We start from the raw sequence: 16,686 nt of genomic DNA, 5'->3' as shown, positions 1-16,686 counted from the left end.
CTGCGTAGGCTGTGAAGTCTGATGAGGGAAGGACCCTTGCCTGGTATCCAGGGTGGGACTGTCACTCGGCTCCGGGTAGACAATACCATCTTCGATGGGTGCAGGCTCCAGATCTTGGGCAAAGACCCCTTCCTCTTGGGACAACAATCGAATAATGTGGGGGCAGGAACAGGGTTGGGAAGCCTGATGCCGAGGGGGCTTTTCGTTCTGGGAACACACAAAGGGGCATTACTGAGGATGCTGACATGAGAAAAGGTCTGAGAAAAGAGGTGGAGGTGGGCAAGGATTTGGTGTATATAAGTTCTGGGGGAAGCTGAATATTCCAACTCTGAGGATAGCTCCAGCTACTGTTCTTGAGCTTCTGGAATAACAATATTCTGTCACACTCCAGGCTGTCAACCTTCAGCCACCACTTAATATCATGAGCCCTTGAAGAAACCTGGCCCAGGGCAAAGGGTACCACCCCAATCACCACACCACACAGCCTAGCCAGCCTGAACCTTTGCAGTCCAGGCTACCAATGTGCCACAGGAGCAGAGCAAGCATAGATGGCCCAGTGCTCAGGCCCCAGCTGTTGGCATAAGGCTGCCTAAGGCTGCTTGGAGATCTCTAGGTTGCTGGGAGAAAGCTGGCTCACCTGGCTAGCATGTGAGGTCTCAGGAGGGACCTGCTGACCATGTTTCCCAGGGCAAGACGGGGTCATGGCCAGCAAGTCTTGGCTAGGGTCTCGAGGGCTTGGGGCCAGTGTCTCCAGCTGCCGCAGGTCCAGCATGGAGCGGACACTCAGCTCGACGCCTGGCTGAGCCCAGCGGCTCCTTCTTCTGGGTCCTTGATTGGCCACAGGAGCTGGGGCCAGGAACTCCACCGTCTCCTGTGCCTGGTGTGGGGCAGAGGAGGGGGAAGTTAACAACCACCATACAATAGTATCAGTGAACACTCATATATCACTTACTGTGTGCCAGGCATTTTATTTACATGTGTTCGCTCACTTAATCCCCACAACCACCTTATGAAGTCAGTAGTATTATTCTCCGCATTTTTACAGATGGGAAAACTGAAACACAGGGGACTTAGGTAACCTGTATAGTCCCACAGACAGTAAGGGCCTGCCTGCAGGTTACAGCTCAGGTAGTCTGGGTCCAGAATTCATGTTCTTAGCTTTACTCTACGTCCTGTCTTAGATGTTCTAGCCTCAGCCTTCGCCCGGTGTCATGGACCCCTTGGAGCTGGGAATCTCTACAAAATCCCTTAGTCAGAAGACAGTTCTAAGTCCATTCACAGCACCAAGGACAAACCAATAGTCCAGCCTTGAGCCCCTGGCCTGGTCAGAAGGCACCAGAGGCACCATGCCACTATTATTCCATGGAGCTGCTGCTAACAATGAAGGCGCTGCCCCTCGAAGTCTTGATGTGGCCCAAGTGAGGGCTGGGCTGCTGTGGGGTTTGCCCAGAAAGTCTGTATCCGCCTCTGGCTGCCCTGAAGTAGCTGCCCAGTCCTCTCACAGCCCTTTCCCTCCAAATAACTACTCTGGAAGTTCTGAGCTTACCTTCTAACGTGGGGTCTTTAAAACTAGTTCCTCCATGCTCTGGAAAACAGTGTGTGGAGGAGGTTCCTCAAAAAATGAAAAACAGAACTACCCTATGACCCAGAAATAGCACTGCTAGGAATTTACCCAAGCGATACAGGAGTGCTGATGCATAGGGGCACATGTACCCCAGTGTTTATAGCAGCACTTTCAACAATAGCCAAATTATGGAAAGAGCCTAAATGTCCGTCAACTGATGAATGGATAAGGAAGATGTGGTTTATATATACAATGGAATACTATTTGGCAATAATAAAGAATGAAATCTGGCCATTTGCAGCAATGTGGATGCAACTGGAGAGTATCATACTAAGTGAAAAAAGTAGTCAGAGAAAGACAGATACCATATATTTTCACTCATATGTGGATCTTGAGAAACTTAACAGAAGACCATGGAGAGGGGAAGCGGCGGGGGGGAAAGTTACAGAGAGGGAGGGAGGCAAACCATAAAATATTCTTAAATACTGAGAACAAACTGAGGGTTGATAGGGGCTGGGGAAGAGGGAAAAGCAGGTGATGGGCACTGAGGAAAGCACTTGTTGGGATGAGCACTGGGTGTTGTATGGAAACTAATTTGACAATAAATTATATATGTATATTAAAAAAAACTAGTTTCTCCAGATTTCTATTCTTTGCATCTTTGATTTTCTTGAATTTCAGTTCTTTTTTTTTTTTAAATGTTCATTTATTTTTGAGAGGGTGGGGGGCAGAAAGAAAGATAGATAAAGGATCCGAACCAGGATCCACAGTGACAGCAGAGAGCCCGACACAGGGCTCGAACCCGTGAACCATGAGATCGTGACCTGAGCCGAAATCAAGAGTTGGACGCTTAACCAACTGAGCCACCCAGGAGCCCCTCTTGCAGTTCTAACAGTTTGGCTCGGACACCCCTTTTCTACTCCCCACCTCAACCTGTTCTTTGTTCATGTTTACTCCTAGGCCTCCAGACAGCTGAACAAGTGGAGCACTTCTTCTAGTGGCGACTCACCCCTGCAGGCCACCCCACCCAGACTGCAGGAAGGAGACCCCTAGGCTTCATCATCTGTAACCTGGGACCAGTCAAGCTGCTCAGACTCTCCCACAAGGCTCTTTCTTAAACTCAAGGGGTGCAGTATGTGGGCAGGCCTAGAGAGCCCACTTTCACCTTCCTCTGCCTCTTATAACCTTGGAAGGGCATTATAACGATGGTGACTCACCCGACTCATCTCCCAGTGGGACAGGCTTCGGGGCAGGACTGGGCCAGGCACTGAGGCTAGACAGAGACAGGCAGTCAGAGAGAGTATCTCCAGCCCACCCACCCAGAGCCCTGGCTCCACATCAGCCCATACCTGTGTGGCCACAGTGATGCTCTGACTTCCTCAGCTCACCCTGATCTCACCCCCACAGTACCAGAAAGGGCATATCTGGCCACTGTGCCAAACTGGTGCCTCTCTGGCCCTACATGAGACTTTCACACACCTGGCTCTTTCTTGGTACCCTTGGCAAGGATAGGCAGAGCTGGCAGTTCTTCTTCTTCAGTGCCTTCATCTTCTCCCTCCTTGTCACTGTCTGATGACAGAGCTGGTCCAGGAGACAGCATCGATGGGGCCTCATGCCTAAGTCCAAGACAAGGAAGGTCATGGAGAGAGGAGACTCATTGCAGGTAGAGGCCAACCTTTATGGGTCTTCAGGTAAGAAATGTGTGTTGGGGGGGTACAGGAGTTGGGAGGTACAGGTGAATGTCAAGTCCAGAGCAGAAAGGAGTAGCACGGAGATCACAGCAAGCAGTCTACGTGCGCACCCACCACTCGCCCATAACCATACTCTGTTCTCACCGGTTGGGACCCGCAGCCCTTTGGGGAGAAGATGGTCCTTGTGGCTTGCCCCCTCGCTGACGCTGGCGCAGCTCAGCCAGACGCTGCCTCATGCTGATGGTCATCTCAGAGCTCAGGCGCCACACAAATATACAGCTGGATAGAGCCACAGGGTTGGGTGAGGGAGGGGTAGGGTAGGACCTGGGGTAGGTAGCACACCACTAGTTCCCCTTCCTCATGGGCTGTCAAGAAGACCAGGGCCACCCTCTAGCACCACATCAGGCCCAGCCAAGAAAGACCCCTGCTCAGCCCTACTTCCCAGAGACATCACTGATGTGAAAAGAGGGGAGGGAGCCGGGTATATGTGTGGCACAGAGGAAAAATCTGTGTCTCAGGGAAGCTGGCTTCTGCTCACCTGTCCCCTGACACAGAGATGAGATGTTTGCAGTCATTACTAAACTTCATGCCAGTGACAATCTCTGTGAGGAACAAAGAATACGGCCTATGAGCCACTCTAAAGTCCCCGCCAAGCTTCTGTCCCAACAGTGGAGGTCAATGGTTGGTGGGAGGGGTGGGGCGAGTAGCTCTGCTAGGTCCCCAGAAACTAAAGGAGGAAAGAGTAAAATTCCAGCCGTAGATTACTGGGGAAACACTTACCTGAGTGGCCAAACATGGTGGCCACACACTCGCCTGAGGAGAAGTCAAAAATGGAGAGGTTCTTGTCAGAACAGCTGGTGGCGATATAGATCCCTGAGGGGTCTGTCTGCACCTGAGGAGTGGGACACACAGCTGGCAGAGGACAAGGGAAGCACCAGTCCCTTTCCACCCACTACCCCTGCCCTTCCTTTCTCTGGTCCAGAGCCCATCCTGCTGGGCCCTTACCTTAATGAGAGTGCCGTCCTCACCCTGTGATCCTTTAAACAGCTTCTTCTGCTTCCCACTGCTGATGTTGAAGATCCTGTAAAGAAACACTCTTGTTCACATGAAGAAGAGGCCACAATCAAGCACACCTGGATGACAGAGACCCCAGCATTCAGTCCCAGCCCTGTTCTCTCTGAGAGCCACTCCCCAACACCAAAGAGGCTACCACCTCTTGGGTAAGGCAAAGTGCTCTTTCTACAGGCTCAAGGGGTACAAAGTCCTAGACAAAAAGACAGAAATGGGGAGACAGCTGCTTAAAGCTGACCCCTCAGGTCACATGGGTGGAGGTCACAAAGGAAGGTGGTTAGATGGTTTGAGAAGGGGACGCCCACCGAATATTTCGGTCCTGGCAGCCGATGGCCGTGTACTTCCAGCTGGGCTCCACATCCATATCATAGAGGGTCGTCTTCCGTACCACGTGGTGCGTCCGTGTAAACTGTACTCCATCTCCGGACTGAAGGGGTAGAACATGTGGGCTCACTAGGCCCAGAGAACCCGGCTTTCGCCTCCCTTCACCTCTTACAATCTCAGCTCAGGGAACGACTGAGATTCCCCAACCACTGCCCTATTCAGGGAAGCCCCATACCCTCACCTTCTGTGCAGTTCGGAAGTAGATGCTCTTGTCTGCTCCACAGCTGATCATGCGGACTTGCCCATCGCTGGCTATGGAGGAGGGGGGCCTAGCTATTACCACAGCTCTCACCACAAGGGGGCCAGCCCTTCCTCTGCCTTCCCTCCATACTGCCCCACTGCTGAACTATTCCACATGACCAGGACAACCAATTAAATCAGGACACTTCCTCCAAACCTAAGCTTTCTGTTCTCTCTGTCCTCAGCCAACCTGGTTGGCTCACAGTCACCTAGACTGATAGTCGACATTCCACCTGTCTTCCCATCCAGCTCCAGGCCTCCCAATTGCTGTCCCACACATCCTTGCGACTGGCACACCCTTCTCATGGAGGCAGGAGATAGGGGTGGAGGATACTGGTGGTAGGTGGCAAGATGTGTCTCAACTGCCCTGCCCCCACCTGCAAACTTGACAGCAGTGATGGAGGATGAGTGCTCGTCCAACGTCTGCTGCAGGCTATATTCACGGCCAGCATCTAGCACATGGATGAGCCGATCCCGGCTCGCTGACGCCAACAGCTTCAGACCTGGGGTTGAAACAACTCTATCAGCCCGTGAGTGCCCAGAGCAAACCCCTATGTGGGCCCGGCAGAAGGACCACAGGAACTGAGCCCCTTAACTCTGAGCCAAGTGAACCATGCAGCAGGCATGGAGCTGTCCTCCTCTAAACCTGCAATACCAAGTGATTCAAATGACGCTCAGTCCCGCATCCAAGAGCCAGGATGGACGTAAGTGGCACTAGCAGGACTGGAGGGGCCCTGTGCCATTCTGGGCTAGCTCCCAGGCATCCTTCTTACCTGTGTCTGGCTTAGAGTACTCCAGGCATAGAATTTCTGAGTCATGGGCCTCCACCTTTAGCATCTCACTCAGGGACTGCAGCTCGTGCACTCTGCAAAGATGAGAGGGAAGAGGGTGTTGACAGGCTACCAGAGGAGAGGCTCACCCTCCATTCTCTGCTATACCTCCCCTCTAACCTGTTTTTAAAATTGTATTTTTATTTATTTTTGAACTTTTAGGTTTAGAGAAAAATTGCAATGAGCATAGAGAATTTTCATATTAACGGCAGTTCAAATACCAGAAGCAGGAAATTTACATTGGTACAGTAGTATTAATTAATTAATTAAGGATTTTATTTGAATTTCACCAGTTTTTCCACAAAGCCTTTTTTCTGGATCCAAGATCCTATCAAGAGTCCAAATTGCATTTAATTGTTGTTTCTCCTTATCACCTGTAGTTGGTGACAGTTCTTCAGTCTTTCCTTATCATTCATGACCTTGATGCTTTTGAGGAGTACTGATCACTCTTCAACACTCTTTAGAAAAGTATTGACTACTCTGTCCTACATACCTCAGTTTTAGTCTGCTTGATGTTTTCCCATGATTGAACTGAGTTTACGCATTTGGGGCAAGAATACCACAGAAACCATGCTATGTCCATCTTAGCACATATTATGGGCTTCATGAGGTTGACATGAGGATGTTAAGTTCACTCACTTGGTTAGGATGGTTTCTGCTGGGTTTCTTCATTGTAAAGTTACTATCTTTTCATGTATATAGACATCTTGTTCCCCAATCTTTCAGAGCCAATTTTTCTAAAGCTCTGTCCTTCAGGACCTAACTCCCTCGGCCTGTGCCGTGGGAGGCAGTCAGTACCACTCCAGGCCTGGCATTACCTGAGCGTGCCTACACGGTCCCCAGAAGCTAGATGCTGTCCGTTGGGGCTGATACACACAGAGCGGATGCCCACACGGGGATCCATCAGGGACCCATCAGCTTTGTCTCCTCCAGGCAGCTCGGTGTCCAGCAGGGCCTGAGTGTTCCCATCCACATAGATGATCTTAATGAGGTCCTAGGGGAGCATGTCAGAATAGCAGGTGAATTAGGCAGGCCTGACCCAGTACAGCTGCAAAGGGAGAAGAATGCTGGACAAGATAAACCCCTGGCTCAAAGAGCCCAGCCAAACCAGAGCTGGAAGGGACCCAGTTCCTGAGAAGGGGGTGTGAAGGCTGAGGGGATGGGGGCATTAAGTAGGGAATAGATGCCCTAAGGCCTCAGGGCTCACATTGCTGAGGATGTTTCGGTGCAGGGTGGAGCCGTGTACCCCGGAGCTCTCTGTGTTCCACAGGCGGATGGTATTGTCTGAGGAACAGGTGATAAAGGAACTTGGGGGCAGGCAGGCCTGGTTACTGTCCTTCACTTCAGGGTAGACCTGAGGGGCAGAGGGAACAAAGTCAGATCTCCATGTAGGGGGCAGTCCTTTACCTGCCCAAGGAGATGGAAGGGAATGCGATTAAAGAGAGGATGCTGGCCAAGACTTAGCCCAGTGTTTGTCACAGAGTAAGCAAGCCATAACTATTAGATACTCTGTATTATCACTAAGGGCAAAAACCTTAACAAAGCTCCCGCTATGTTCCAGGCACTCTTCTACATCTCCCGCTTATATCATTTCATTTAATCCTTAGGACAACTGGAGTAATCAGGTACACCAGTTTACAGTTGAGGAAAGTGAGGTTCAGTCAATTTCAGTAACTTGTCCAAGATCACCCAGCCCAGGATGAGGCAAAGCTACGGATAGACAGGGATACAATGGAAGAAGCCTGAGATACATAAGCAGTAAAATTCAAGCTCAATCCTCAGGACCCATGAAGATATGCGGAGACACAGGGATGTTGCTGGAGAAACAAGGAGGCAGCAGGAATATGAAGGCATCTTCAGGGATCCCCACCTCCTGCCCCACAATGGTACCCCAGCAAACCTGGTCAGTCCCAAGCCAGCCCAGCCCACATACCTCCACACTCCAGACGCAGGAGGAATGATACAGAGCTGAGTACACCTTGCCCACTTTCTTGGGGTCCCTCACATCCCAAACATAAATGCTGTGGTCGTTGTATACACAAGACAGCCACTGATTAGTAGGATCAAAAGTCAAGGCAATGGTGTCTGGATACCTGGCATTGGCCACTCCAGAGAAGAGGCGACTGTGGGGAAGAGGACAGGGCAAATAGTGAGTGAGGAGCTGATGAAATGGAGGACTAAAAAGAATGAAAACAGAAGCCAAAGAACAAAGGAAGGAGCAGAGGGAGCATGAGGAGCCCTCTCCACACCTGCAGGGGGCAGCTGCCTGAGAAAGAAAAAGGTCTCTGACAGCTGTCAGCCAGGAGCTGACCCCTGACCTGGCACTAGTTGTTGGACCTCCGTGTTCTCGTGATGAACACAGTGTCAGAGAACACGAAAGTCAGACAAGGTACCTCTGTGGCCCTGATGGAACAGAACAAAAACAAGACCCCTCTATAATTGTGTCTGAGGACGGATAAACACACGTCACTGTATAAACCACAAAAATGACCGTACATTTCCATTCCCATCTATCATGATTGAATGCTACTTCTTTACCAGTTACAGCTTTAGCCCCGTATCTTCCCTTCCACCTTTTAGATAAAAATGATTAAGAAGTCCAATTGTAGAATTGCCTGTACTTCCTGACAGCATCTAACCAGAGCAAAACTTCAACACCTTGAACCATTCCTAAAATGATCTAATACAAGCCCAAATCTTACGATAAGCCCTACCTACCCTCCCCCCTTCCTAAGACACTCGCCGGTTTCCCACGGTGTGCAGCCTCCTTGGTTGCAACTAGTATCAATAAGCCCAAAGCTGTTGGTCTACAGAGGTGGTGCTGGCAATCATGGGGGCACTGATACACTCCTAAGTTTGACTCCTGAAGCACAGCCAGGGAAGGCTGGGCCCAAGGTGAGGCTCTGAATGGAGGCAGGGGGCCCACACAGCTCACCTGGCCTCAGTGACGCTGGCAATGTCTGTCCCCAGGGCGTGGGGCCGGGGCAGCGTGCTGAGAAAGTGCAGGTTAGAGGGGTTGAAGAGGCGCACGGTGCCATCAGCACAGCCACAGAAGATGTAGTCTTGGCTCACAGAGATGCAGTGGGCCACAGTAGTCTGCAGGCAGAAGGGCTCGGGTCAGCAAGGGTCACCTGCCCAACCCCTCCTCAAGAGTCACCTGCCAAGAGGAAGCACCAGCCAAGGCAGAGGCGAGGAAAAAGCTCCCCAGCAGCTCTGGCCTGAGCCCCTCAGCTGTCATCTAGAGATACCCCTCCCTCCAGCAGCAGGTGGCCAGAGGGCCTACAGCCACGTGCAATTGGGGGATGGGAGTCAGGGACCCTTCTAAGGCACGAGAAGTTTTGGCAAAGAGGACAAAGAAGGAAAAGCCCAGCAAAGAGAAAGAAACAGCATGAGAAAGACAGGAGGGTCTAGGTACCACTTACTGTGAAGCTGTCTGTATTCTGAGAAGAGGGAAGCAGAGGAAAGAAAGATGGAAAGAGAAAGCAGAGAGGAGGCAGTTATAGAGATCTCCAAGGGCTGGAACTAGGCCAAGCTCTGGCTCCCACAAGCTTCTCTCTCCTGGGGTCCCCTCCTGCATGCGTGAGGGCCTAGACCCTGGTATGGAGCCAGAGGCATCAGATCTCCCCTGAGCTTACACACGGGCAGCCCCTACCCATTGGGACAGAGGTGCTTACTCTCAGCTCCACCCACTTATCCAAAAGCCTCCGATCGCTGAACTCGCACAGCAGCCCTGAGGACGTGATGCAAAAGGTGCTGTCGGCCTTCTTCCCTCGGCCACAGGCCACATCAGTGAACAGGTTGTTTCGCAGCTCCCCCAGCAGCCCTGAGCGGCCCAGCAGGGGCACAGTGGCGTTCACCTGTGGAGACACACCACAGTTGCCACCTGTCCACCCCAGAGCCTGCCCCTGCAAACTAGACCCTGGGGAGAAGCAGCAAGGCCCCCTCATTCTTTGAGACTACTCCTTGGCCCGGACAGCATCTGGCTCACCCAGAACTTCTGTATGGCCACTCGGTAAGCAGAGAGGGGCCCAAGTGAACAGGGTCTCCTGGGGTGGGCTGAGCAGGCCCTGGCTCTGGGCTACTTCCAGCCTCAGCAGCTCACCTTTGAGGTCTTACTGTCATCGAGGTACCAGAATTTGATGTGCCGGTTGCCTGCAGTGACAAAGTAGCTGCAATCTTCAGAGAAGGACACTGCTGTCACCCGACTGGACACCTTATTGGAGGCCACCACAATGTTTTTCTGGAGGGAAAGCCAAAGGAAGAATCAAAATTCTGCCTCTTGGGGCTAAGAAGAAAGAGGTTTAGAGGAAGGAGGAGGGGTTAGATAGGATTTGTACTTAAAAAGGGCTCCTTTCCAAGATTTTTTGGTCAGAAAAAGAAGGGAGAGAGAAGAATTTCTTTCTAGAGGAGCTGAAGAGATTCATTTCCTCTGTAGATCCTCAAAGGCATAAAGCTAGCCCCTTTCTACCAACACACCTGGCTACACAGTTTTTCTTTTCTGCTTCAGGCTATTTTCTAGAATGAGACTGAGATTAGCAGAGTGGAGCGAAGGGGTTCAGATCAGCAGCTTCCTGGCTCCCTGACTGGTCCATGAACTCCCATGAGGCTGTCAGGCCAGCCCACCCAGTCTACTCACCTTCCAGGCCCAGACATTGACAATCATGTCATGCTGGTAGCCCACGGAGACAATGTACTTGGCGCTAGGGGAGAAGGCCACACAAGCCACGCCATATTTATGCTCCTGCAGCTCTGCCACCTGGCTATGCTCAGCCACGTCCCAAACCCGGACGGCAGGCATGTGCCCACTCTGCAGGGAGGCAAGAACTGGAAGTGAGGGCCAGAGGCATACAGACGCCCCAAGCCTTTCAGGGTGGGGGTTCTCATCCCCCGCCCCCCCCCAGCTACTCAATAAAATCTCTCTAATGACCCCTGGCCAAGAGGCAAGAGGAGAGCGCTATTATGGGGCAAAGGTATTTTAAAAAACATGATAAATATCTCAGGACAATGATCATCAGGAAGAAAACAGCCCAGATTTTGTTCAATATCTGTGTCAGGGTGTGCACCTCTGTATTTGTTCAAAACTCCTTGAGTGATTCTTGATGGGTCTCCAGGGTTGAGAACCACTACCACTCATGCCTATTTCTGCCTCATCTGCCTCCCTGTAAGCCTGAGAACACAGAGGCATCCCTCATGTGCCCAGCAGGGGGCCTCTGGAGATAAGGAATATTTTAAGGCAGTGGTTTTTCAAAGCCTGCTTCCCAAACCAGCAGAATCTGCACTAGGCAACTCGTTAGAAATGTAAATTTTGGGGTCCCATCTCGGACCTATAAAGTCAGAAACCCTGGGGGCAGGCCTGACAATGTGTACTTCACCAAGCAAACCAGGTGATTCTCACTAAGGTTTAAGAACCACTGTTTTCAGGCAGAGCAAAGACTAGGATTTAGCATCTGTTCAGGAAGCCAAAGTGCCAGCAGCCCTAACGAGGCCTAGGATTGTAGCTCTCTGCTGAGGCCAGGCCACCCACCCACCTCAGAGGACTACAGCCCCCGTTCCTCACTCACCTCTCCAGTGACCAGGTACTTGCCATCAGGAGAGAAGGCCAGGGCAGTGATGGTTTTCCTGCAGGATATGATGCAGGCTCAGAGGGGCACTGAGAGCCTAGCCTAAACCTGGCTCCCACAGAGTCCCCTCAAGAGGCAAGGTGAGCAGACACTAATGGCACACATAGTGGCATTTTGTTATCTGATCCTGGGCCCAACCAGGTCCCAGTCCTCAGACCCTCAAAGACCCCAGACAGTGCCCTTTTCACAACTCCCAGGAAATGGAGGTGCTCCTTGAGGGCCCAGCCCCATTTACCTGGAACTGTTGAGGATGTGGTGCTGTTTGTGTTTCCGGGGATTGAACAGCACGACCACACACCTGAGGAGATAAGGGAGACAACAGGCTTAGCTCCAAGCCACAGCTCCCCTAGGAGGCACCCAGGCCACCTGGGAATTCCCATCACTCAGCACAGGGAGCTGTGGAGTGCAAGTTGAGAGGGGCTCTGCTTGCTACTGAGGGCAACTGCTTTCTGGCAACCTCTTCTTGCTTCCCTTCCCCACTCACAAGGGCCTATCTCTGCAGCCCCATGAGGGGGAAGGCTCCCTGGAAGCCTATCCCACCAGGTCCCTAAATACCAGTAACATCTCTGGCCATACCCACAAAGGGCAGCAAGGACACAGGCCTTCCCACAGCCCTTACACAGAGCCCAGGAAGGGGTGCAGGAGGGAAGAGTACACGTGATTTGAGCACAGCAGCAGCCAGTTTACAGGCTTAGAGCCACATGTATGACAAGAGTTTGTGCTCCAAGGAGGGGTAAGGCCTCTCATGTGTGAGCCCACATGTGTACCCGGCAGGAGCTGGCCCCATACTCTCTACGTGCTAGATGAGGAAGGAGGTGGGAGGCAGGAGGCCAGAGCTGCTGGAAGGCTCAGTAAGACTAGAAGGAGGGGCAGAGAGAGCCCAAGAAGGCCTGGGGAGGCCTGTTCAGTGCCCAGCCCTGAGAATCCCCTGTGGCAAAGAGCCTGAGAAGGGCACTCCAGACTGCCAGAAGACAATCTGGAACTCCGCCCGCCTGCCTGCTGTGCAGAGAAGGGTGGGAGTCCCCTCTCTGACCAGGCAGCAAGGTTGGACGGGATCAGGTTCAGACTGACTTTCCAGAGGCAGTTCCAGAGAGGAGGCCAGGTGACAGGAGTCAAAGCAGGAAGCCCGAAGCCACAGGCAGGCAGTGCTCTCTCTTGGGCTCCTTGACTGTCAGCAGGCCTGGGCCCGCTGCCCCTTCCACCTTACTACTTCATGAGTACTGTAAGTAGCTGACAGGAGCAAGCCTGAAGCCTGCTACATGGGGAGACACTGAGCAGAGGGTGACATCCCCCAGACCCAACCTCGTTTAATAGGAACTCCAATGCCTGCTAAAACTTGAAGCAAAGGCAAGTACAGGCTGCTAGCGAGTGCTTGGCACGCTAGGCTCCATAAACCACTTCAATATGCAAATTCTACAAGTAATCTCTGGGGTCACCAGAATCTCTGAGGTACTAGATATGCCCAGAACTGCCAGGCTGAGCAACGAAGCCTTGGAATTCCTGAGTCACATCATCTTCTCTTCTGACCCCTTCCCCAAATCAATCCTCGCTGTTTGCTTTCTCCTTCTCTCCCCATCTCCTCATCTTACCTTGTTCCCTTTTCTTCATTCCTTTCTCCTTTCTCTCTTTATACCAATCTCTAGTCTCCTGCTTCCCTTGTGCAATGCCATGTCATCATAGGGATTGAAATATATGACAAAAGTCAAAGGCCCTTGGAAACTCTGTGCCGCATCACTCTTTCTCCCCTGTTCCCAAACACACACACACACACACACACACACACACACACACACACACACATCCATGCACACTTGCCTAGCTTCTGTTACGGGCAGTCCAGGATACAGGGAACCTAATTCCTGCAAAACAGACTCATAGAACCTTAGATCTGGAAGGAAGGATGGAAGGAATTAAATGCACTGTGCAGAGCGCCTGGGTGGCTCAGTCAGTTAAGCATCCAACTTTGGCTCAGGTCATGATCTCACGGCTCATGAGCTTGAGCCCCACATTGGGCTCTGTGCTAACAGCCCAGGGCCTGGAGGCTTCTTCAGATTCTGTGTCTCCGTCTCTCTCTGCCCCTACCCTGCTCACACTCTGTCTCTCTCTCTCTCTCAAAAATAAATAAACATGATTTTTTTTTTTTTAAATTAAATGCACTGTGCTAGGTGACTTTAAACATCACTGAGTCCAACCCTCCAGGATTTTGAGATGAGGAAACCTAGGCTCAGAAAACTCGTATAGAGAGCAGATCCAGGACTCCCAGGTCTCCTGACTCTCAATGCTCTTTACATCAAACACACGTGAGTGTCTGATCTGATCATGTCGCTCCCGGACGATCATCCCTGGGGGGCTTCCAAAACCAAACTCCTTAAAGTGCCCATGAAGGCCCTGGGTGGTATGACCCCTGCCCACCCTTCAGCTTCACCATGAACCATGTTCCAACCACATTCCTTCACTCTCTTTAACTTGCTGTGCTCCTTTGCAAGAACTGTTTCCATTATCTAGAACATTCTTCTCTCCCTTTTCCAACTAGTTAATCTTTAGTCCTCTTTCAGATCTCAGGTCAAATGGCCTCAGTAGCAAGTGCTCTTGTAGCAAGTAGAGTGTATCAATCTTTTGTAACATTTATCACCGCTGCAACTTTACACTTATTTTAACGACCCTCCCACCAGATTGTGCTTTTCGTGAGAATGAGAACTGGGTCTGGTTCTGCTCACAGCTTTGTCTCCTGTGCCTAGCAGAGGCTGCCCTATTGCAGTTGTTCAAAAACCACTTATTAAATGGAAGAATGCCTCCCCTGGTCCACTAGCTTGGTCTTCTGGGGCATCCGTAGGCCCAGCGGGCTCTGAAGGTAGATACCAGGGTTCTACCCCTTGTTCTGGCATGTACAGCCCTGGGACCCTGGGTAAGGCACACTGCTGTTTACTTATCCATAATAAAGGAGACACTCAGATCTAGCTTATCAGACTTCTGTGAAGATTAAATGATTTTTTTCTGACACAGAGTAGGAGCCAAGCAAATGGCAAATGCTAATATTACTATTCCTTAAGCATGGAAAGGAAGCTGAAAGGGGGCTCCTGGCAGTGGGGGGAGAGGTGCTAAGAGACTATGTCAGGTTTTTCCTTTGGAAGAATGGAGGTAAGTCCTGTTAGGACCTCAGTAATGGTAAAAACTTCAAAGAAAGCTTTATTTTTTGTTCTGGGAAGGCAGCCAAGAAAGGAGAGCAGGATTAAGCTTGGGGAAAGAAAATATCTGCATCTTCATTCATTTAAGGGATAACAAGCTTAGAAGGTAGCAAGGAAAGGATGGGGGGAAACATGGAGAGAAATCACCTCAAGTGTCTAGGACAGCAGCACAGAAGCATGGAAAGAAAATGGAAGTGACATCTCCTGGCTAAGTTAAGATGCACCACACAAGAGTTTCAGTGAACTCTGAACATGAACTTTAAACATGAACTCCTTTAGTAGCCGGTCCTCTGCTCTCCACGCAGCAGGGCTCAGTAATAAGAGTTACCATTTATCAAGCACTTTCTAAGTAGCAGGCGCTCTGCCAAGCAGCCTAGATGTCTGGTTTTAGCTAATCCTTACAGCAACCTTGTGATGCTGGTACAATTATCCCCACTATACAGATGGAGAACCGAGATCAGAACAGTGAGGTAACTGGCTCAAGGCCACTCAGCTAAAGCTGAAGAGAGTCAGGACTCCAGGAGCAGTGCTCTAAGGAGTGCAGACTGCAAGTGAGTGGAGGAAAGAAGAGGAACGTGAAGTTGAAGGTGAGAGAAGGGGAAACACATTGACCTAACATGCACGGTGCTTGGACAGGAGCCTGTGAGAAAAGGGAAAGAAGAGTGGGGCACTTTGAGGGGAAAAAGGATTTGGGCTACAGAATTTTTTAAAAATCAGAACAGGCCAGATGAAAACTATAGCACTGTAGTTCCAAGTTCATAGATTTAGATATTTGGATTTTAATACTTTATTCAGTGTGTAAAAATTCACACACACACACACACACACACACACACACACACACTCACTCACTCACTCATATGTACACCCTGGCCTGCCACCATCATGAAAAGCCTAGCAAGTTTTCCACCCAACCGATGTTTTCTAACTTTCTTATTATCTGTGCCGACCTACTGAGGAGGCCTGTCTCTGGAGGCTCATCTCTCTAGCAGGGACTTCTAGTCTGACTGGTTACAGGTTACCTAGCTTTCTGATAGCTATACATAAACCATGGCAAAGGGCTTCAGCTGAGGGCTGATCTGACTCAACCTGACCCGACACATATTCCAGCTGACCACACTCCAAATCCAGAAAAGGTAGGTGATGAGGGCTCTATGATATGCTTTTGAGTTTTCCCTTAAACCCATCATCCTAAAGCGGCATCGTGACTTTCCAAGGGCAGTGCATTGGACTGCTTAAAATGCTTTCCAAGTCACCAAACACAAATTCTGAGTCTTGCTTGACCACGACATCTTGTTTCCTCCTCCTGGCAAGTTCAGCTCCGTGGTGGGGGAAGGAAAGAGAGCAGCATGTGTGTGTAAAAACACAATGTAGAGAGAAAGATTACTGACTGTGAGGCAACCCTTCCCTTCTCTAACACCCCCTACCCCTGCCATACACACACACACACAAACACACACACACACCCCATTAGCCTAGAAAAATCTCAGGTACGTCATTGAGGAGCTAAGCAAAGGAGAGAAACATGCAAGAGATAGACAAGAGATAGACCTCTAAACTGAAAATTTTAATTATTCAAATATGGAAACCTTCCAACATAGAGGAAGAAAGAGACCAACCCCATGGTCACAGCTCCACTTGTGGGGACAATAACGCAGGTGCTGAAATGACGGCAAACTTGGCAAAGACATCCAAGGTTCCCACTAGCCCCACTGGCTGAGGTCCTCCCAACAACACTGATGTGGGAGCCACCTCAGTCTTCTCTGACCTTGAGCAAGCTCCCCATCTGCAGGGAAGAAGAGGGTGGGGTGCAGTTTGCATCAGTCTTTGGCCCTCTGCCTCCGGCCTCCTGGGCCCTTGACCTCGCCCAGCACAACAGGCAGTCATTTTCATGTGTGCCCTTGCAGCACTGTTGGCTAGAATCCATGACAAGGGTTGGGCTGGCCCAACCGCCTGCCTGAGTCCTGTAATGCAGAACCCCAGGGTGCAGGTGCAAGGAGACAGTGAGGCCTCAGTCCCCTGGGGCCTCAGCCCAGGAGTCACGTGGTGGAGCACCAGTACCAGGTGCTGGGCCCACTGCCCAGGAACTCCTCTGAACCA

General features: G+C 50.9%; 1 protein-coding gene across 5 annotated transcripts in view; it reads right to left on the bottom strand.

The window, feature by feature from the left end:
- The window catches only part of MAPKBP1 (mitogen-activated protein kinase binding protein 1), a 55,484-nt gene that overhangs the window by 5,703 nt on the left and 33,095 nt on the right, over positions 1 to 16,686 (bottom strand). For 3 of the 5 annotated variants that reach the window (XM_040492361.1, XM_040492360.1, XM_040492358.1), the window contains exons 3-24: positions 11,637 to 11,699; positions 11,342 to 11,399; positions 10,417 to 10,587; positions 9,883 to 10,020; positions 9,455 to 9,637; positions 9,203 to 9,220; positions 8,716 to 8,876; positions 7,714 to 7,903; positions 6,988 to 7,134; positions 6,599 to 6,774; positions 5,724 to 5,815; positions 5,328 to 5,453; positions 4,892 to 4,962; positions 4,632 to 4,753; positions 4,261 to 4,336; positions 4,036 to 4,147; positions 3,794 to 3,857; positions 3,400 to 3,534; positions 3,044 to 3,180; positions 2,782 to 2,837; positions 638 to 877; positions 41 to 207 (exon numbers count right to left, since the gene is read on the bottom strand). In XM_040492361.1, coding sequence (XP_040348295.1) covers positions 41 to 207; positions 638 to 877; positions 2,782 to 2,837; positions 3,044 to 3,180; positions 3,400 to 3,534; positions 3,794 to 3,857; positions 4,036 to 4,147; positions 4,261 to 4,336; positions 4,632 to 4,753; positions 4,892 to 4,962; positions 5,328 to 5,453; positions 5,724 to 5,815; positions 6,599 to 6,774; positions 6,988 to 7,134; positions 7,714 to 7,903; positions 8,716 to 8,876; positions 9,203 to 9,220; positions 9,455 to 9,637; positions 9,883 to 10,020; positions 10,417 to 10,587; positions 11,342 to 11,399; positions 11,637 to 11,699 — 2,703 coding nt within the window. The remainder of the gene's footprint in view (positions 1 to 40; positions 208 to 637; positions 878 to 2,781; positions 2,838 to 3,043; positions 3,181 to 3,399; positions 3,535 to 3,793; positions 3,858 to 4,035; positions 4,148 to 4,260; positions 4,337 to 4,631; positions 4,754 to 4,891; positions 4,963 to 5,327; positions 5,454 to 5,723; positions 5,816 to 6,598; positions 6,775 to 6,987; positions 7,135 to 7,713; positions 7,904 to 8,715; positions 8,877 to 9,202; positions 9,221 to 9,454; positions 9,638 to 9,882; positions 10,021 to 10,416; positions 10,588 to 11,341; positions 11,400 to 11,636; positions 11,700 to 16,686) is intronic. The other 2 variants (XM_040492362.1, XM_040492359.1) reach the window with 1 other exon arrangement.

The sequence above is a fragment of the Herpailurus yagouaroundi genome, unplaced genomic scaffold (assembly GCF_014898765.1).
Source record: "Herpailurus yagouaroundi ecotype Mexico unplaced genomic scaffold, PumYag 184, whole genome shotgun sequence".
NCBI classification, from domain to species: Eukaryota; Metazoa; Chordata; class Mammalia; order Carnivora; family Felidae; genus Herpailurus; species Herpailurus yagouaroundi.
The sequence above is the reverse complement of the archived record's forward strand: the minus strand, read 5'-3'. Positions and strand labels throughout refer to the sequence as shown.